General features: G+C 45.9%; 1 protein-coding gene across 1 annotated transcript in view; it reads right to left on the bottom strand.

The window, feature by feature from the left end:
* man1a1 (mannosidase, alpha, class 1A, member 1) overlaps nt 1-21,975 on the bottom strand; it is a 103,087-nt gene that overhangs the window by 17,798 nt on the left and 63,314 nt on the right. The window contains exon 5 of the mRNA XM_035617183.2: nt 6,660-6,754. Within this exon, the coding sequence (XP_035473076.1) occupies nt 6,660-6,754 (95 nt within the window). The remainder of the gene's footprint in view (nt 1-6,659; nt 6,755-21,975) is intronic.

Below are 21,975 nucleotides of genomic sequence, written 5' to 3'. Positions count from 1 at the left end.
ATTTTCACATCAGTAAAAAGGGTTCAAATCACAAAATGTCTTGTGGCGTCACGCTCTCTCTTGATGAAACGTTCTGCTAATGAACAACGCTTTTGTACCAAACAGGAGTAATCAAATTCAGCTGAGCGATTCTCTTTGCGAAGCCGAGCGGGAAGCGTTAATTAAATGTCACGGCGTCCTAGAACTGGAGGACTTTTTCAAGAGATTACATTTGGCATACGCCAAAGTATCAAAGCTCATATTGAACTTTCATTACGAAATCAGGAGATCATCCACCTCTGATAGAAGAGATATGATGCAGTTTGTTTGACTAGTGCGAGTCCAGCCCACATTTCATCCCCTTACATAACTTTTACCACGGAGATATGAAATCAGGTCGTTCTCTCATTAGTATTTACTTTATTTTGAATATCATAGGCAGTTGGGGGTCATTTTTAAACCTCAACTTTTAACCCAACAAGGGGAAGAAGTCCTAAGGACCGTTTCCAAGGTCAAACTACACTTTCAGTCTCTACAATTATCAAACTTATCCGAACGAAAACAAGTTGTGAAAGCTAACACGCCTCAGCGCGTTGAGGTACTTGAGCAAGTTGCTCAACTCTTTGGCATCTGGGTTATTACTTCCTACACATCTCTGTCATTGCTGGACAACTCGGCATTTCGGCAACTTTATTTTCCTTGTAGAAATGTTCATCGCAATATTCCGACATCATGCAATTTGCTCTGCATAATGCTGCCCTGCTCATGAGCCAAGAGATTAAATAAAAAACGGCTAGAATAGTCCATCCAACAAATATGGATACACATCCCCGACCTATAGTCATTATAGATCAATGCCTACCGTGAATCACGACATATTCCAGACCTTCAAGTGTCCTGTCTATCTGTTTTTAGTTATTCAACCCGTTCACACCAATCTCCTGGCCAGCTCTGAAATGACAAATAGTAGCTCGGTGGTCTTTTACCCGCCGCTCCAGTCTGCAGCGTCAAACACTCTGTGGTACCAAGCAGTAACGTGGAAATCAGAAAAGACATCTCCATAGACGAACAAGTCACACAATGTGTCCTCTTCAGGCTCCTCTAGTGTTATGTTAGGAAGCACTCGCCCCCAATTCATCGGCACTCCGCGGTTGGATGAAGCCTATAATTTGGCTCAATTCACTCTTTTCTTCTTCGTCTTACTCCCAAGCCTTTTCACTGTCCTCCCCCTCCTCGTCCATGCCGTGACCTCGCTTTCCCCCCGGGTTTTTCTTCTCCCCTCAGTATCTCTTCCTCTCTGTCTGAAAATCTATTGCGCTCCTCCTCCAGGGCGCAGAGCAAATGTGAATCGCAATAGATTCACAGTTAGCAACTTAATTAGAGGCTTTAAATCATGGGTGCCTTCCACTGCCTGAGGTTACTGCCGAGGAGAGCTGCACTCGGAATGAGTGTGTGCTTTAAGAAAAATATATCTTTGGATACCCTGGATGCTCGACTTTTCTTTTGTTGTTAAAAAGTGCCTCAGGTCAATGAGACTGTGTTACTACCAATAGCAGGATTGTGCATCTCATGTATGCATGTGTGTGTACTTAGGAACATCTCACGTATGAGGAAGGGGTGGAGAACCTCGGGACAGTCTGATCTGTCCTACGAGGAAATTCGTAAAAGCAAAAACGAAACCCAGAAATTAAGAACATAACAACAACAAAGTCCGTCAGGTCAACACGCACGTAGCTCATACATGTCATCATTGAGATGACAGTGAAGAAAGAAAAGTAGATGCCAAATGTGGCGCTTTCCAGGACAAATGGACAAATATCTTAATATTCTTTTTGTTTAAGTAACAGGTGAGTCAGCATTTCAAGTTTGCAGGGGAATTGCGACCGCAATTATTAGAAAAGCCAAGTCTCAAGTGGACAAATCTTTAGAACCTGAGAACCTGAACCATAAAAATATTTAGCATTTTTTTTCCTTGCAAATGACTTGAATGATCAGATTTCTAATAGATGCAGATGCATTTGTTGCTAAGCGAGGGATTGACTAATCTTTGCAGTCCTGAATAGTGTTTATATTAGGACAGAAATCTGTCATCATAGATCGAAAAATGTGGGCTTTATGTGAGAGATGGCAAATGTGGCGGGGAAACTTTATTTTGGAACAATCGTCAGTCTACTGGCACAAAATTGGGAGTTCACATGAACATGCACCGCTAAGACGTCGTCGTCAAGACGAGTCATAAGTTTGGTTGCTGTAACCAACGTTAAGTCCAAGACTGGTCTTAACTAAGACGATCTTTTGATCATGATGTTATCATTCCACATTCTTATGCTGCTATGCTGACGACACCCTGTTCTCTAATACAGAAGTTTAAGTGAATGTCTCTCTGTTCATCGCCACTAAATGAAAATACAAGCCTGATATCATATTGTTGTCACTGTTTGCCAATCATCATCATCACAATGTTCCTACCACATCTAGAATAAAAAAACAACAGATGTAAGGTAGAGTGGCTCTTTGCAGGTTCACAGTGCGACAGCCTCTCCGGGCTGTGCCAATGGAGCCGGTCCCCCGTCCGGGCCTATAAATCAAACTACGAGAGCCAAGAGCTCGGAATTGATTGTTTTGGCCTTGGGGATTTGTAGCTGAATGAGCAAATCTGCCCAAAGGTGACATTTATTTCTTCTACTTTTTCTTCTGCGAGACAAAGAAAAGAGAGCAAAGGCAAAAAAAAGAGAAATAAGCCTGGACCTTGAAGCACCATTAAGATAATGATATTACTTTGAGCAGCAGTTTGGCTGGGGGCCGATATTTTCTTTGAGTCTGAGGTGAGTAATAGTACCTGTTGGTGGGACAGTTAACTTGGATGTGTGAGCTGTATATACAGTATGATGAATATGAAGCTACTAAATTCTCCGGGACAGCAGAGCCAATAAGAGACGGAAAATAAATCCAGCTTTAAGAAAAAAAAGTGCCAAACCTTGCTGATACACATTTGATTGATATCTACGACTTAACATTCAAAATCATTTCTTTTTCGAATTTGTTGTCCTAGGAAGAATATCTCCGCGGGGTGTTTGTGACTAGAAATTTTGTGAGTGTTTCTCCAACCCTTTGTTTCCATTTACGGAGACAAAATGAGATGTGTACATCTCGTGTGTGTGTGTGTGTGTGTGTGTGTGTGTGTGTGTGTAAGTTTGCATGACACAATCACCACCATGATGCATGTAGCGAGGAATGAACGGTTCATTTCACTCTCTCTCACACACACACACACACACACACACACACACACACACACACACACACACACACACACACACACACACACACACACACACACACACACACACACACACACACACACACACACACACACACACACACACACACACACGACAGTCTCATCCCATTAAGCCCAGTCAGTATGCAGTGTGCTGTGGGAGTGATTTGCAAGAGCTTTATCGGTCTGAATGTTAATAGCAGAGTTATGGGACGTACTGGCCTAAGCAGATAACGACTGGCTGATGGTGTGTGTGTGTGTGTGTGTGTGTGTGTGTGTGTATTGCTGTGTGAAAAAGTGAGGGAGAAAGAACGTGTCAGAGGACACATTGGAAGATATTGGTTGGTAGAGTGAGGCCCCTGTGGAAGCACAGCATCTTAATTCCGTAGGAAGCCAAACATGGACAACTTTATTTTACAACAATTTGGTATACCCATTATTTACTCTTATTTGGAGCAATTACATAAGGTTAAAAAAATGTTTTATTTACACACGTGTCAACAACCTTTGTATAAATTAGATGGGGTGAAACAAATCCTATGTTTGGAATATGTGAAAGTATCATATTGTAGTTATTGCTGGACTTTGTGACAACTCTTTCCTTGTCCGGTTTACACTGTCATTATTCATCAATTACTGAAGTAGAAGACGTTTAAGCAAAATTTTTGTCCCCCTAATGTAAATTTAAAACTGACAAGGAACAAGGAACTTTTGTCTGATGGATTTTCATTTTCCTCAGAGACGCAGTTCTGTGCCTCCGCAATTCTTTTCCTGTAATGATCGAAGGGACACGAGTCTATTCGCTGGGCTGCAGTGCCACCAGATTCGCTCTGGTGGCGTCCCCGTCTGTAGCCGATCGATTCGGCAAATCAGATCTGAGCAGCATTTTTTCTGCTCAGTTAGTGGCAATCAATGGCTTTATACACACCAGGCCACGGGAAGTGAGGGAGAGCGGAGGAGAGCGAGGACTTATTAGTGCAAAAGTTTCATCAAACTTCTTAAAATTAGAGCCCTGAATTTTTTCGCATCACATGCAACAACATTCCGCGACTCCAGGAGAGTCCAAGAATTCCAGGACCAGAGTGAAATCTTGTCGAAAGTAAAGTCAACTTCTCAATCTCATGTAAGTTTATGTTTAACATGAATATATGAGATGTTCAAAAGTACTTGGCCTGCGCTGTTTTAATGATTATATAAAAAGGAACATAGCAGTTGCTGAAAATCGTGTTTTTCGCTGACCTCTAGTGGTTGAACCTGTCGCCTCTTGGTGCCACCGCTTCGCCTGAAGGCTCCAGAAAGGTTCCTGCTCTGGTGAACGCATCTGACTCCGACAATCTCCTGCTGGCTTCTTCACATGAGAGCAGCGAACTCCGGAAAATGTCCGGCCCAAATTTTTCCACAGCCCAATTTCCTGTCTGAAAACAGCCATGCACTTTTCAGCCTGGCGTTGAGTTCCTCTTTAAAGATCCAGTAGGCAATGAACAACCAGACTTAATGGGTTGACAATCACCACATGGGACATTTGGTTTCCATGACACTCAGCAACCAGTTTGCAGTGGAACCATCTGGATCACAGGCAGAACTCCAAACCAGCAGATGAGATTGTGCTCTACAAAATTCACTATTTGTTTAACACGGCCCTAACGTTGTCTGAAATAAACCCAGCAAGTGAGCGAACCAGGTTTAACTCGCTTGTCGCAGCCGGTGACGCGTTGCAAACCGTGTCCTGGTTTCTTGTTGGCCGCTCTCCAAAAGAGCGCCGAGAGGGAATCGAAGAGAACGGGGCCGAGGAGCGGGGACGACCTGCAGTACGAGGTCCCGGAGCAGAAGGCAGATACTGGGTCGATCACGGTACGATGGATGGAGGGAGGAGGGACGGAGAGGGAATACGTGGGGAGTGGGTCATGAAAAAAAGAAATGAAGGAATTTGTTTGAAGATCAATTGGGGCTGAAGGGGAAGATGATAATTGGGCCTGGTTTGGTGTGTTTCGCTGATTTATGCCTCTTCAATCTGGGTCAAGGTTATGTAGCTAAGTCTAACAGCTCCTAAATACACTGCTTCAGAAGCTCTCCACAGATGTTTTCTTCTCAACCACTCACTAACGAAACACTCTTGATCTGTTTGTCTCGGCCTCCCCTGCACCGAGTGAATGAAACATATTCAAAGAGGGGAACGGTTTGGAAAGAAAGAAAGAAAGAGTGTTTGATTAGACTGCCATCAGGTCATTCAACCACTTTCTGATTTCCGAGCTGCACGTTCACAGGTTTACGCAGTGTTTTAGTTAACGGTCATCAACAAGTTTCAGAGAGTTCTGGAACATGTCGGGACATTTGGCGTTCCCGCAGCCATAAGGAACCGTCTTCAGAGACGAGGAGGAGGAGGAGAAGAAGAAGAAGAAGGGCTCCTGCAACAGGCGGTCTGGTCCCCACAGAGTCGGTCAGGGATCACATGAAAAGCCAGATGTGTGTGTGTGTGTGTGTGTGTGTGTGTGTGTGAGAGCCTTCAAGCCGTCATAGCTCAGTCTATGATGGCTTGTCTCGCAGGTGAAGTCTGCGTCATCATCACCACCAATCAGCTCGAGCCTCCAGGGGGTGGGTCGCACACGCACACACACACACACACACACACACACGACACACACGCGACACACACACGGGAAGGGCAGAGTCTTTTCACCCATACAGTCAGAGAGAAAATTAATTGGTCACAGCGTGTTTATCGTCATGACAACCTGCCTTTTAATTAACGCCGGCGTTGTGTCTCCCTCTCCGGGGCGAGAGAGATACAAAGACGACGATGAGTGACGGACAGAGGAACCGGAGGAGAACAGGGTGACCGACCCCTCACAGGCAGATGCGTTCATAATTACGTGAACAAATATACAATAACCTCTTAAATCCACAGTTTGATGTTTGTGTTTTTATAATAACAAATGTATTTTGTTGATCGTTCACCATTATTGTGCAACGACTCCAAAGCTTCCATTTCATAAACAGATGGATTTATTTTACATTTTAACACTTTAGTACAAAATGATTGTCAATCAAATGTCCAGTGGCAGAGGATTTTGACCAAAACTAGTTTTATATTTCCTATAATGTGTGTGTGTGTGTGTGTCGTGTCAATCCCAGGCACGACAACCCTCTGACAGTGTGTTAATAAAGGTGGAAAAATCTCTTCTGTCTGACAAGTCGCCGCTCTCCCACGGTAAAAATCTAAAACATCTCCGCTCCGTGTGTGTGTGTGTGTGTGTGAGTGAAATTGACAGAGCGTGTGTTTGCCAAACCCCACGTCAAGCGTCAAGCTCTCAAACACCACTGCTGTGGACCGCTGCGTGTGTGTGTGTGTGTGTGTGTGTGTGTGTGTGTGTGTGTGTGTGTGTGTGTGTGTGCGTTCTACCTCTTGAGGTTGAGCAGAGCCCAGGGGATGCCGGTGGGGGTTTTGAAGGCTGGCAGCAGCTTTTCACCCAGCTCCACAGCCTTCCTACGAAAAACCTAAGGAATAAACAAAGAAAGACAGGGACGTTCATTGTAATCCATTCAAGTCCAATGTGAATAACATTCGAACTCTAATCAGAGTTAAAGGACGACAACAAGGAAAAATCTGAAAATGTTCCCCCGTCCTCCCCTCTCTCCCGTCTCCTTCACTTTGTCCTTGCAATCTTTTACCTACACCATCTTTTCCCCCCGTCTGCCTTGTTGTTGCTCGCAGCAACGACACATTGAAGATTTCCTTCTGTAATTCCAGGGAAATTACAGCCACTCTTTGTCCCATTAAGCCCTTTGAAATGTCACTGACAGTGTAGGGGGGGGAAAAAAAAAGAAATTATAAAGATTCTCTCGAGTAAAAAAACTATTCCCACTGGAAAGTGGCTTAAAAGCTCAAAATAATGATGTGATGAGATGCTAATGTCGGAGCTGAAAGGAGAAACACGTAATGGGAAGAGTTTTGATCGGTTTATAACTATGACAAAGTGGATTTAGAGTTATTTCAACAGAAAGAATAAACAAAGGAGTCTGGAAGAATGGACCTGGATCTGACGGAGCGCCTATGGTTGTAGAAACACACGCAGAACATGGTTTGTACATTCAGGGTCTTCCTGCATCTGTTCACAGACTGAGATACACAACCATGTCTCTATTGATGCTGCGAAAAAAGACAAAGACAAAGTTGGAAGCCAAACCTAAGCCTAGACTTGACAGGAAAACACAAAGTGCCTCCAAACAGCAGCGAGTCAGCGAACACGAACACGTGATGTGAACTGACCTCAGCTGCAACCATTCATTATGTTTGGTCCATAAAACGTCATGAAATGATGAAAAATGCCGATCGTTTCTCCCAAACACCCCGAGACGATGTTTTGTTTTGTCCACACACCAAAGATATTCAGTTTTACTGTCACGGAGGAGCAAAGGAACCAGAAAATATCAGAGAATTCCGGCACTCGGGTCTCATTGGTGCGGCTGCGAACGACGTCATGGATGTTCAACCTGAAAACAAACTCCCACCTGGATCGGCTTAAAAAAACAAGCTCAGCGACGAGGTTCTATAAAAGTGGATTCCCGCCGACATGACGTTCACCTGAACGGAAGCAAACATGACATTTGAATTGAATGTGCTGCAAAGTCGAGTGGATGTCTCTGAGCCTCCGGACAGCTTCCGCAGCCGAGGGCCGACGGCGTCTCGTCAGGCGTCGGGAGTTTTTCTGGCACTGAAAGTGAAGCACTTCCACGTTTGGCTCCGGGCACGAGTTTAGTCGAGCAGTTTAAGATGGAATATGGGAACTGGCCCAAGATGAGGTGAACTGCTCCGCACTGCTGCCGGGGTTTACAGGTTAACACCCCCATCACTGTTGATGTAGTCAAGGAAGGCACTGATTAGGGTCATTATGGAAAAATCATCATTTTTAATTTGATGAACACTTTGATCCACAGGCTGGTTCTCGAGTCTGAGGAGGCCCGGAGCGCTGGACTCGTCAAAAGAGACTTCATGCACCAGAACTTTTCTACGCTGGAACGACAAACAGTATTTGCTGAAATAGAGATGGACGACGTGATTGCTCTGGCTCCATACGACGTCAAAAGAACAAGATGGCGGCGCCCGTAGCCAGGCTATTTCGGCTAAATGCGTCGTCCATCTTTATACGTTGTGTCGACGTAGGAAGTTTTAAGGCTGGGGCAAGTATCAACCCCCCGTGTCGTTTTGAAGCTTGGAGCTTTGGACTTCGACCAGCGCCATGTAGTTGTTAAACCAGACGCAGGAGCCGGGTGGTGGGTCGTCCACCGCACGCCCACCTACACCTGCAACCATGCACCGATTGGACAGACCAGCTGTCAATCACGCTGTATCCACATTACAGTGCTCGACTTGAAACTGAACTCATCAGGAATACGTCGACTGACGTTATAGGTCAAGTGAGAAGTAGAGTCACTTTCTCATAGAAACAAACTCATTCTTGCGACCAGCGGAGTCGCCCTCTGCTGGTGATTCCAGAGAATAACAGGCTCCGGGCACTTCCACATTGGCTTCATTTCCCAGACCCGGTGACTGCGTCCATTTTTTATATACAGTAAAATTGGCTGAATTGACATTTGCACTCTTTCTCTTTCCGTGTAGTGACATCTTTCATATGCCCACAACACACTCAGTAGCAGAACACAATGTCAGAGAGCCGGCAGCTCAGTTCCCAGGGGGGACGTACCACTCAGCAGGGTGTGAGACAGAGGCGGCGGCGGGGGTGGGTTGTGAAGAAGACAGAAAAGCTCAAGAGGCAACTTGTCACGACAGCGTGGCAACTCCACAGCTTCTCCTTGAGAAGTAAAGGGCAGGAAGAGGTCCGAGTGGGTTGACGGAGGAAGAGCGGGAACAGAGAGGTGTAGCTCCCGTGCTGGACGGATAACAGTGGGCCATCTATTGATCTCACCCAATCACAGGCTCAATCAGGGAAAATGCGGCCCTACTAGAAAAACACTGTTGCGCTGCGTCGCCTCAGACTACAAGTCCTTCACCTCGGAGGACGGTAAATGATGGACGGGGGCAATCTGCTTCACACTTTGCAAAAGTCTGAGGGACAAGGAGGGTGTTGGCTCTTCAAAGGCTTGCGGTGGAGTTGGAATTATTCCAGGTGAATGTTAATGTTTCGTATTTGCTGGATGTATAGAGAAGCAACTGGCATGATATCACCTTGTGTTACACGGTGAGGGCACATCATTATTGTGTTCATAGAACGAGCACGCTAGGTAACGGAGACACCGGCAGATGTAGAAGTCATTATATCACAAAGGAATATTTCTTTTTAAACTTGGAAGAAACTTGGTGGCATTGTTGACACCAAATTACCCGCACTGTAAGTGTGAGAGTGTGTGTGTGTGTGTGTGTGTGTGTGTGTGTGTGTGTGTGTGTGTGTGTGATCATGTCGTAACAAGGCGTCGGATCCCTGTGATTAATGTCTTTAATAATGCCAGGAGGACACAGAGGGGAAGAATAAAAGCACTCGCAGGGACGCAGAGGCGAACAAATTAAACACACCCACTGTCCGAGGCCGTCAAGCAAACTGCCAACAAGCTGTAATAAGGAACTGAATTATACAGTTACTCGGGAACACACACACTTATTATGTACTGATACTGTTCAAGGATTTCACTGGAACACGGAGGTGATTTGATTTTGATTTCTCGCCTCTAAAGGTGTAAAGAAGTCGCTATTAAAGAAAAATAAACCTTCTCCTAAGACTATTAAAAAACATATTTCCTTTATTTTCTTTAAAAATAAAAGTCAGGTGACACTTTCACTTTCAGTAAAACGTTAACCTTTTCCTCAACATTTCCAACTATTTTTCACGCTTTGTGTGGTGTCGTTGTCAAGACAACATTTGAAATATTGTTCCAGCATCAGCATCCGAGTTCAAGTTTCCTCGGCATCTGCCAAACTACGATTTATTTCGATTGATTATTAATGTACAATTTGATTGAACGCCAAACGAGTTGTCACGGATTAAGCCCACTGCTATATTGTTATTGAGGCCAAAACAAGAGCCGACACCTGCGGTGCGTTCCGCGAGCGGAGACTTCGCTCTTGGTGAGCGGAGAAAATGAAGTTTGACGGCGAACTCGCCGTGTGTCTTCCAGCCCGGCGAGGAGAACAGCTGCTGATGCTACTGTTAGCGATGTAGGGTTCACGAGGCACCTTTTAAGAGCTCAGATTCCCCGAAGACATCCGAGTTTTATTGTTACTACAGGAAGCAGAATTACGGATCTTGCGCTCAGAGCGCAGATACGGTAAAGGGAGGGTTCACCTTGTAAAGACACAGACTAACCCCAAAAGAAACAACAAAATGAGTCACAAAGAGACAAAAGACGCAGGAGGAACGTTTGCTCTACTTTGCGTTTGCCCTCCTCAAAGTCATTTTTAATCCACAGAACGAAAATAAACTTTGTGTTTTTAGAGCGAGGGAGAAATGGCAAAGGGAGGAGGGAAGGAGAAACAAGCCCACAGAAGGAGCCCATCTAGGTCGAGTCCATGCATCCGTCAACCACCAGGGAGTTCGGACCTTTACAACCCTGTTTTCCTTTGGGTGTAAATCGTGTGTTTAAGACATTTGGCCAGCTCTGTCGTCTTTGTCTGTGGCATTTCCAAGGGCGGTATTTTTGGTTTGAGGGTCTGACCCCAAAATTTAGGATTAGAAGGTTCCGTTCAGATCAGAGAGAGTAAGAGGCGGCAGGAACTATTTCAGTGGGACGATTTAACCACTCGTGCAGAGAATCCAGTTTCTCCAGCACCACGACCGCCACTTCATCGACATGCAACGCTTAAATCTTCCTCCACGTGACACCGGCCCGCTATGGTCCCGGTTCGCCTCTCCGGAGGCTTTGCGAGTCACTTATTTGTAGGAAAAAAAATCACTAAATGGAGTAAAGCGAGGCAGGTTGAGGGCAAACGCCAGTACATCGGGTGAGTCAATACACCTTTTACTTGGGCGCAGAATTTCCCCACAGGGCGTAGGGGCTGGTTCTCGCCACGGTCGACAATGGGACGAGGCCAACTGGCCGTGAAAAGGGCAACACGACACAGGCGTCGTCCGTAGCACATCTTTTGTCTTCCGCAGCAACAAGGAGTCAAATTTGGGAAACGGTAGAGGCAGAATCAGGAAGCGCTGAAACGCCCCAAATGTAAAATACATTGCAGACCGTGACAACTTTGTACCATGTTCCTGAACGGTGTCGATCTATAGCCTACGGAAATATACTGTGCCGATATGTTTTTGAAAAAAAATAAATAACCTGGAATCCATCAGACCTGACCTCCACAGGCTTTTGAAAGCTTGGGTCCTGGAGAAACGTCGGCCCGTCGCTCCAGCCAGCCAGACTGAAAATACAGCTGCCGCCCGTGTAAGTAATTACACAGATGTGGGAACAGCGCAGCGTCAATAAAAGGCATCACAGCAGAGCAAACAGCAAACAGCAGACTAATTATTACACAGGTCGGCGAACAAATCCCCGGTGTTTCCCAATTATCTAGACAGATTAAAATGGAATGGAGGAAATAAAATGAAATCTTTATGAAAAATCTTCCTTTGTGGCTATAAACTCCCTGCACACTGAGTAAGAAAAACTTTCATGCTTTCCACTGTTGTCAATTCCAAATGACTGTTTTCAATAAATGGCTTAAAAAAAATGATGCGTCTCAAAGCTCTCGCCAATTTTTTTCTGGAGCTTTATTTGAATTTTCTTACCCTGTTTGCTCCGTCATCATGTCGGTGTGGGTGTCCACCATTCTGAGAAGCTTTCGGGGTCTTCTCATCCATGTCGGCTTAAAATTTAAGCTGGACAGTTGTTTCTTTACTTTGCAAATAACAGTTTTGAAAGTCAAATATTACGCTAGTCCAGATAAGAGTCAAATATGAGTTCAAGCGGCAATTGCTGCGGGAACTCGGAAAAATTTGCACACGCATCAGGACGAGTGAAAAATTTGATATATTTGATATTTGAGGGGTCTCGGGCATGGGCGCGTCAAAATAACTCAATAAAGCCGCTTACCACATTCCCCCTCACTTCACATTTGATGTATTTGGTTGGCACGGGTATCACATCAAGACCTACTATTGCCGTTACCTCCGACCAACAGGAAGTCGGCCATTTTGATTTTAGTGAGCAAACTTGGTGCATTTTGGACATTTTCAAACATCATACTTGAACCAACTCCTCCGACAGACTTCACACTAGTTATCTAGATGTCATTTTGAAGGGGAAAATAAAGCAAAACTGAATCTTCATTCTGGAGTTTGGACTGTTGATCAGATGAAACAAGACGTCCGATGGTGTCACCTTGGACTCTGGGAAACAGCGGTGGCTCTTTCTCACTATTTTTAGATCAAACCACTACTCACTAGTTGAGGAAATTAAATCATCCAAAGGCTATTGTTTGTTGCAGCCCTGCATTGTTCGGTGGACTCGCTCCTTTCCAAGGTCAACAATGAGCTGCCGATGTTTGCTCAATGTTCTCAACGCCCCCCTGGACGCCGTCCGGGCGGCGCGGCTGCTGACCGAATGTTACTGCAGCTGAGAGGAAAGATTGTGAAATGAGAAACAGAAATAAGGCCAAGGAGGTGGAGAGGACTTTTCCTTTTTTAGGGTGAGAGTGTTTGGAGTGTGGAATTAAACTGGTGAGGTTTAGACAGCGGTGCTGGAACTGGAAGGTCCTCACGAGGATTCCTAACATTTTAAGTACGTGGTTGTGTGTGTTCAGCCAATCAGGTCTCCACCTACACGTGTCTATACACTGGCAGTGAGTGTGTGTGTGTGTGTGTGTGTGTGTGTGTGTGTGTGTGTGTGTGTGTGTGTGTACGATTACGTGTTGCCGCCTGCCGAGAGTCTCTTGGACAGCTTCCTAACTAAGATGAATCACCCAGCCAGGCCTCTGGGTGACCAGCAGGCCTTGTGAGACATGTGGCCCAGATTACAGCAGTGTCTGTGGGGACGGAGTGAGACACGCGAGCCCGACACCACCACCATCACCATCATCGCCGCCGGCCTTCTCCTCCCTCCCGGACCCTGACACGAAGGGCCCTCCTCTCCTTCCCCTCATCCACTCACCCTCATTTTAATGACATCAACCTGATTTATCCTCTCTCTTCCGTTTTCTCTCAACTTCTCCTTTCCTATCCATGGAACGCTCTCCGCTCCATCACATTCTGCATTTCTTAATTTCCTTTTTTTGGGGGTCTCTAATTAATCTTTTTGCCACTTCCTTTGCTTGGGCACACACAAAACAAATTAGGAAATCCGTTCATGAGATATTCAAGCAGTTGTGTTGACATGGGAAGTCCACCATCAGCCTACACTGAGGATGTTTTTTCTTTTTGAGCCACATGAGAGAACAGAAACCGGCTTGACCTATTGTGACCTTATAGGTTGGAATGGTGGATGTGACAGCAGAGCGATCGCAGAGGAACATTAATAAGAATGCTTTTTTTTCCCCATGAGGTCTCCTGAATAATGGAAAAGGCCAAAAAATAAAACATCTTAAATCATTAGAAACGCTTGATATTAAACCCAGCGCAGTGGCTGTCAGGCTGCCTCGTTCATTTATTGGGTTTATATTTCAAGAGCGCAGTCGCGATCGTGTCCAGTGATCCATTATGTTCTAATTGTGGTGGCGTCCACTAAAGAGTCCCTGCAACGTGAATGAATGGATCCGAACGACGAGCGAAGACTAAATGTGGAATGGAGGGCGAGTGAGTGGACGGCGGTCGAAGCGCCGAGGCCGAGCGAGGCTGCTGTCCTGACAGCTGCACACACACACACACACACACACACACACACACACACACACACACACACACACACACACACACACACACACACACACACACACACACACACACACACACACACACACACACACACACACACACACACACACACACACACACACACAGCGCTCTGAGGAGGTGACAGCTTTCGGTGGTTAAGAAGCCTGCTGTTGTGTGAATGGTTGCTCTTGTGCGCCTCTCCACTCTCTGTCAGAGACTCTCTCTCTCTCTCTCTCTCTCTCTCTCTCTCTCTCTCTGGGTGTAATAACGGGCTCCGGGGAGAGAAGACACAGGATGAAGGGCGGCAGAAGAATAGACATCAGACTAGAGGAGAGAAATTAGGAATAATTTAGGCAAAGCGAGAGGCTGGGGAGCAGACCAGAGGAAGAGAAGAGAGGAGAGAATAGGGAGTGATAGAAGAAAGGAAAAAGAAAGGACAGATGGAGAGATGAGAAAGAAGGTGAGGGAAACAAAGAGGAGTCAGGAAAGGAAGTCAGGAGAGAAGAGGGAAATGAAGGGGAGAGGAGAGAGAAGGAAGAGGAAATAGGACAGGGAAATTGGAGAGATGACGAAAGGAGACAAAGAAAAGAAAAGACAAGGGAAAAGGAAAGTTTGGAGAAAAGGGGAAAGTAGAGACAGAAAAGGAAATAGAAAACAGGAGAGAGAAAATGAAGGAGACAGAAAAGAAAAGGAGAGGAAGGGAAATGAAAAGAGAGAAGAGGAAAGGAAGAGAGGGAAGGAAAGGAAGGGGAGAGGAAACAGGAAAAGAGGAGCAAAGGACAACATGAAAGATGAAAAGAGAGACAGACAAGAAGAGAGGATAGAAAGAGGAGGAGAGGAGAAATGAGGAAAAGAAAGACAGGAGAGGATGTCCAACACACTTAAGGCCGATATATACACTACTGTATATATACACACATTTGATTTATATGTTGTCTAATGTTTCCATGTCTTTACGCAGTCTGTCCTGCAGAGTCGACTCTGGACTCGTCCCCCTGAAGCAGGAGGTCACGCGGGGGCCAGGGGGTCACGCGGGGGCCAGGGGGTCACGCGGGGGCCAGGGGGTCACGCGGGGGCAGGAGGTCACGTGAAGGTTGAAGACAGTGGATGGCAAAAGTTCGAGAGAAGGATGAGAAATCAAAACTTGGGATTTGGGGTTTAGATCTGGGAAAACGTACATCAACTGTGATGGTGAAACACAAAGGCTTGTTCATGGCCCTGTATTTGAACACAGGCTGCGTAATGCATCCTGTATTATAATCTGGTGCATTTCATGATAGTTAATCTTATGCCGTGTTCACCCAAGACCCGAAGCAAATCTCGTGTTGGTGTTACTCACTCGCCGCCGGATCATTTATATGCACGAGTGGTATCAGTCACGACTCGGCTACCAGCGGTGAGGGCAAAACGTTTTGAGCACTATTCCGTCAAGTAACAGTTCCACCTCGCCGTCTCTGCCTTAGTGTACACGTAGCCCCCCCCCCCCGTCGAGATAACGTCAATCAAACGTAGACGACAGGGATGTCAGAATATCTCCTCTGAGTTCAGCGCTGGAAGCCTTTTCTGAGTTTGACAGACACTTGACAAGGAACTCTTTCGAAGACAGGAAAATGCTTTGGCTTTGTCCTTCATATCAATATTAACACACACACACACACACACACACACACACACACACACACACACACACACACACACACACACACACACACACACACACACACACACACACACACACACACACACACACACACACACACACACACACACACACACACACACACACACACACACACACACACACACACACGGCCAATGCTGACTAGGCACACCTTCGACAGTCAGCTCTTTTGACTGCGCTGCTATGGAAATGAAGACGGCTGAGGGAAAGGGAATTTACATAGAAAATTGCCGTCACGGTTGGAAAGTTATGTTTGGATGGTGGAGTAAAAAAAAGAAGCGCAAGGTGAGCAACGAGCGGCGGCTTGAGTTAATGCTCTGCCACAATATGTGTCAATTCACATCAACACGCCGGTTAATATCCATTTATTGCATTAGGAACAAAACTACGGAGGTGTTTGTCAACTTAGGGAACACGAGGCTTCCCAGCGTTCTGAAACTCGATACGAAAACCTTTACGAGTCCTTTCATTGTCCGTACCAGCGACCCAGTCGAATAAGTCTGAGTGCAATTACCCATGGGAACCTGTTCATACTGAAAAGCTCATATCCATATTGGGTCTGGCTCCAGCTGAGCCACATTGTAGTCGCTACGGAAACGCGACGGAATTTGACACCTTCATTATCGAAAGAAACCTCAAATAGTGGAGCGGGTTTTCCTGCTCGGTACACCTCATTTAACCTCCCGCACACCATATGCATAGCGTAGTAATGGCACGACATCTTACGACAAATACATCTTGTAATATCTTTAATATTGTGCAGGCCGTAAGTACATGTCTCCCAGATGGTTGACGTGCCACGTCTGGAGGCCTCTGCCTTAGATTAGGACGTTTCGTGTCCGTGTTAGAAGTCGCTATCACGTCCAACGCTTCGGGATGAGATGTCACCTTGAGACTTGAGTCTCCGTTTTCAAGAAGATAATAACAATCCTGACATGACTTCTACTGTAGGGACCTAGACTTGTCATCTGCTCCCTTCCCGTATGGTATGAAACTGAAATGCCTCTGTTGTACCGATATGTTTTTGGGGGGTTCGGCTGTCTTCGACCAGGAATCTTCTCTGTCGACAAATCTGTCTTGTAGACACGTTCCAATACCATTTTCCCCTTCCTAATACCGATCCCGATGCCTGGAATTTGCGTAGTCTGTAGAAACTTTGCATTTCATACAGAAAAAAGCATTTTCATCGAGACTCAACTACCTTAATGACGTGGTGTCAGATCGGTACATAGATTTGCTTATTCTCCAATCCCCAACCAGACATTTTTTCAGTAGTATCAGGGATATTTGTCTCAACTCATATAGTCAGGTAAGGTCAACTAAAGCTCTTCGAGGTTAATATTTTCTTTAATATTTTAAGTTCTGCCAACTTTCATCAAATATCTGTGCACATGAAGTTATTTCTACACCAACCACACTCCTTTAATCCATGAAAACACACCTCGGCTTGCTGGGAACAGCTGGCAAAGACGACGAGAGGGCTCTTTACTGGAAGCTCACAGATTGTTCCATTTGCACAGTGTCCGTTCATTCAAATCTGCAGCCACTTAGGGAATTATCAGGAAGAGTGGTGAGTGTTACGGAAAGTTGCGCCGTCCACGCGGAGACAATTATAGTCCGCGGCGAAATGAACTGATGCAAACAACGATGAATATTTCAGAGGGATATATTTTTCCCTGCAACAACAGACTAAAAGTAGAAATGAAGAAGAGAGGCGGAGGAGAAGCGGAGTGGGTAAGTGCTCGACGGAGAGTCCCAGTGGAGAGTCGCCACAGAGCCGGAACCCTGCGAGGCTTTTATCCGGAGGAAAGTGTCAAATATTCACTCAAACAGCTCAACGAGGCCAAAGACCGAACCGGCGCCGCGGCTCGCCCCCCCCGGCCGCAGCACCGCTTCCACATCATCATTAACCATTTTTTTTTCGAACATGTTAAACACACTGGCAGCGGCTTGACGAGTGCTAGATACCCGGGGGGAGAACCCGGCGACCCGGGTCTGACCCGGCTTTAATCGGTTTTGTGGACAGATCAGTAACGAAGCGAATTGTTCAAAAGGCTCGGATGAGATGCGATTCGGGCACTGAATGTCACCGAGTCACTGCAAAGGCCCGAAGCTGAGACCTTCTTCTTTGAAAGGCTAAAGGATGGGCCTCGCCAGCCTAAAGGCTTTCCTGTTCCACCGTGTGACTGATGAAGAGATGGATTTGTTTGGATCATCTGAGAAGATGGAAGACGTCAGCGGGTGAGTTTGGCCTTTTTTTTTTTTTTTTTGTGAAGAATCCAAATATCTTTCAAAAAAAGTGCCAACATAAAAAAGATAAGAGGCTCACGGAGGACGATCTAACAAGTGACAGACTGAGAAGTCTACAAAAGAGCAGCTTTCGTCTCGACTGCTGGTGAATTCAGACAGGAAGTCAACAAAGTCTACACGGCTTGAAGTAAAGTAATGTCTTCTCCTTCTGGCAGTCTTAAAAACACAAGAGCTCAGAGGCATTTACTTAACATTGACAACACAACCACGTCTCGCTAGAAGGATGAGCGTAACAACAGAATGGGATTCTCACACTGAGTAACAGGGGCCCGAACACGTAGTGACATTCGTACAAATACAGTAAAGACAAGCTTCCTAAACATGCTAACAGCAAATGAATAAGAAAGTAGGTTTGAAATTTAGCAGACAATTAGCTTTTTAAACATTTCTGTGGATTAAAGTAGTATTAATTGATTATTTTGTGGGCAACATTGACACTATCACATTTTAAAGACAAAAGAAAAGCATATTAACATTCATTTGGAGTTGATGAACTTGAGACAAATTTAAGAGCAGTATTTGTTTCCACTTTTACCTCTGTTTTGGTCTCCACCACCTCCTGAGGGAAACATCAAATATCTTTAGCCGATACATGATCCACTAGCTGCTAATTCTGTGGCTCTCAGTTCGGGGGCCACAAAACCGAAACGACGAGCTGAAAGACACTGAAACGTGACACGAACTGCATCTATTTCTTAGAGTCTTTTCGAGCCTTTGAGAATATGGACACGTTGATATGTGAAGCTTTAACATGAGGTCGGCTCGACCTCTTACGTGTCATCATCCGCAGTATAGGGGAGTGCAGAGATGGAGTGAGTCCTGGAAACAGCAGGGCGACTGTGAGCGAGACAATCACGTAGCCAAGTCTGGGTTTGAAAAACAAGAGAACCAGTCAGAGAAGCTGAGTCGAGAAGAAAAACCTTTCAGTCTGTGTGTAGCGCAAGTGTTGGACAAAGCTACCTGTCAAACCGCCGTCTGCAAGGGAAGACAAAAAAACAACAACCCTCAGATCTCCACACACACACACACACACACACACACACACACACACACACACACACACACACACACACACACACACACACACACACACACACACACACACACACACACACACACACACACACACACACACACACACACACACACACACACACACACACACACACACACACACACACACACACACAACTCAAAGCCAGGTCGGACATGATAGAAAGATAAAGCCCGCTGTATTAGTCCTTAAAAGCAGCAGTCCGACATCAAAAACACATCAGAGGGGCGACTCCGGCTGCAGCGTGTACACGGACGTACGGACGTACGTACGCTCACACTCCCGCTAACAGAGTCGGGGGGGGGGAGCTGATGTAATTGGAGTGTAAGTCCCACAGAGCAGCCGAGTTGCCTGCTGAAGGGGTTTGGGGCATTAATATTGAGTGTATGGCCGCGGGGCACGGCGCACTTTTTCCATCCACGCGGTGTTTGGACATCTTTTTTTTTGGTCTTCCAGCAAAGAGAAAACCAATGTGGACCCAGTCGGGATCGGAGGGGGCGCCGACCCTGAGGAGCTGATGGTCAGAGACGAGAAATACACAACGTTGAATTCATGGTATTGAATTCAGAGCTGAATTCAGTCGGGGTAACTGGACGACTTTATCGGGATTTGTTAACAAATCCTTTGAAAAGACCACGTCCATACATGTGAGTCTGTCTCTCAATACTTTGAGCCGTTTCAATCAGCAACAAAGCTCATTAAGCTCCGACCGAGGAAGTAAATCTTTAAAGAAAACGACGAACCGGACAAAATACACTAAATACGCTGTTTGTCTATTCCATGACACCTAAAACGTTTTCCGATCTGATGCCCCGGAGCCGACAAGAGTGATGCCGTTTGTCTTTGCCTTCCAGAACAATCTCCGAAAGTTATGGTCAAGGTTTGGTTAGGTTCAAAGATTTTGTTGGGGTCATGGAAAGATCATGGTTTAAGTTAGTATTAATACCTTGGTTACATAATAAAACCCATGTTCAAAAATATGGAACAATCGCGCTTGTGGCCGAAAGAAACAAACACCTACTTTTCAGTAGGACCGTTGGTTGTAAACAGCTGTTTACTGCATTAAAGGAGCCATATTATACTTTTGGACTTTTTTCCGTTTTCTTTTATATGTGTTTTTTTGTTGTATACAAAAGTTAAAAAGCCAAAGTCTGCGGTAAAGGCAGCTCCTCTCCTCATCTGCTTGTCAGCAGTCGGGTCGATGCCTCCGGAAGATGATGACATCACCATATTAGGGACGTGCATCAAGCATGTCCAGCGGCTAGTCTGGATTTTTGTCTTGACAAAAAGAAAAATACAAACAATCTCACCAATACTATCCTTCAATCCTGGCATGCTAGGCTAACTGTTCTTAGCTGCACACAGGGTCTGCAGCCCCGCAGCCTCGCCCCCGGGGGCTCTCTTGGTCTTTTCATGCCGCTGAGCACTGGCGTAGAGGCCGGCTGCATTCTAATGCCACATTTACATCACGCTTGCTTGAGCTGTAATTAAAAAAAACAAAAAAAAAACACACATGGGTTGACTGTGCAGTTGCTGGGCCTGGGACGGTTGGTATTTCACATTCTGTGCCGGGGAAGAAACTGTGTGGGTCAATAGGTTTTTTTTTAATCAGAGCATTCGCTGGAGTGCAAAGAAAAGCCTCGAGGCCAGACGTAGAAATATTGGGCTGCGACGAGCTGGTCCGAACTCTGGCGGTGCAAGTTTTGTTAATCACGTAGTTTCGTGGCCTCAGTGGACGACTGGAACCTCCTCCTTTTTTCCTGCAAACTTCCTATATTACAATTACAGCTTCATAATTTCAGGGGTTTCCCTGAGGCGACTGTTTTATCATCTCCCCTTTATCCATCACGGGCTGGAGCCAATCCCAACTGACATTGGGCGAGAGGCGGGGTTCACATACAGATTTACTAGAGTCTCTCCAATTAACCCTAACCCAGACCTGCATGTCTATGGACTGGGGGAGGAGGCCGGAGAACCCGCAGGGAACCGGGATGCCAACCGAGAACCTTCGTGGGCCGACTGCGCTATCCCCTACACCATCCATTTTTTTCCTCCTACAAAAGATGGTACATAGACTAACAGATTTACAGGATAAAAATCAACAAATCAACTCTAAATCCTCAATAAAAAAAGGATCATGTATTCGCCACAAACACAAAGGAACGACTTGAAGAGCGGGAATAGACAAAAACGGCGTAAAAGCGAGACAAAGGGTGACGTGAGAATGAATGACAGGCGAGAACAAGTCGGCGATAACGAGCGGAGGCAGAGAGCCGAACAATTGGCATGTCAGAGTCGACGGATTATCTGCGATTAGATTGCGCCTCCGTCTGATTACACTCGACTGTGAGAGCGCAGACTCTCGTTCTGCCTCCTCTTGTCACTCAGAGAGAAGCCCCGTCTGTCGGCGAGGGAGAGTATATTAACCAGGCAAATAGCTCATTTGCCTTATCTTCCCCGGGCTGCGTTCGAGATACGGTCCAATGAGTGTTGGGGGTATCGGGGTCGGGGGCAGATTAGCTCCCTTCAGGCCCGGCTGACAGGAACAGGAAACCGAAGCAACACATATGATGAACTCCGGGGACATGTCAGGGGGTTCCTAGCAATAACCTGCTGCCGAGCGGGTCAGCGAGCGGGTCCCCGGACGATCCAACAACATATACACTGTGTAGCTTCTATAACACCACACATAGTTCAGGGGGTAAAGCAGCCTTTAGTTAAAATGGATCTCGTCCAGGCGGTCGTCACCTCTGATATGAAGGATGTGATGTGCTTTTAGTGATGTAATAATCTGAGTCTGTAATATTCTGTTTGTCCGCGGGGAAATTATTGTTAATCGAAAGTATTCAGCACAAACGAT

The sequence above is a fragment of the Scophthalmus maximus genome, chromosome 18, assembly GCF_022379125.1.
Source record: "Scophthalmus maximus strain ysfricsl-2021 chromosome 18, ASM2237912v1, whole genome shotgun sequence".
In the NCBI taxonomy this organism is placed as follows: Eukaryota; Metazoa; Chordata; class Actinopteri; order Pleuronectiformes; family Scophthalmidae; genus Scophthalmus; species Scophthalmus maximus.
Note: the sequence above shows the minus strand (reverse complement) of the source record. Positions and strands in the feature narration are given on the sequence as shown.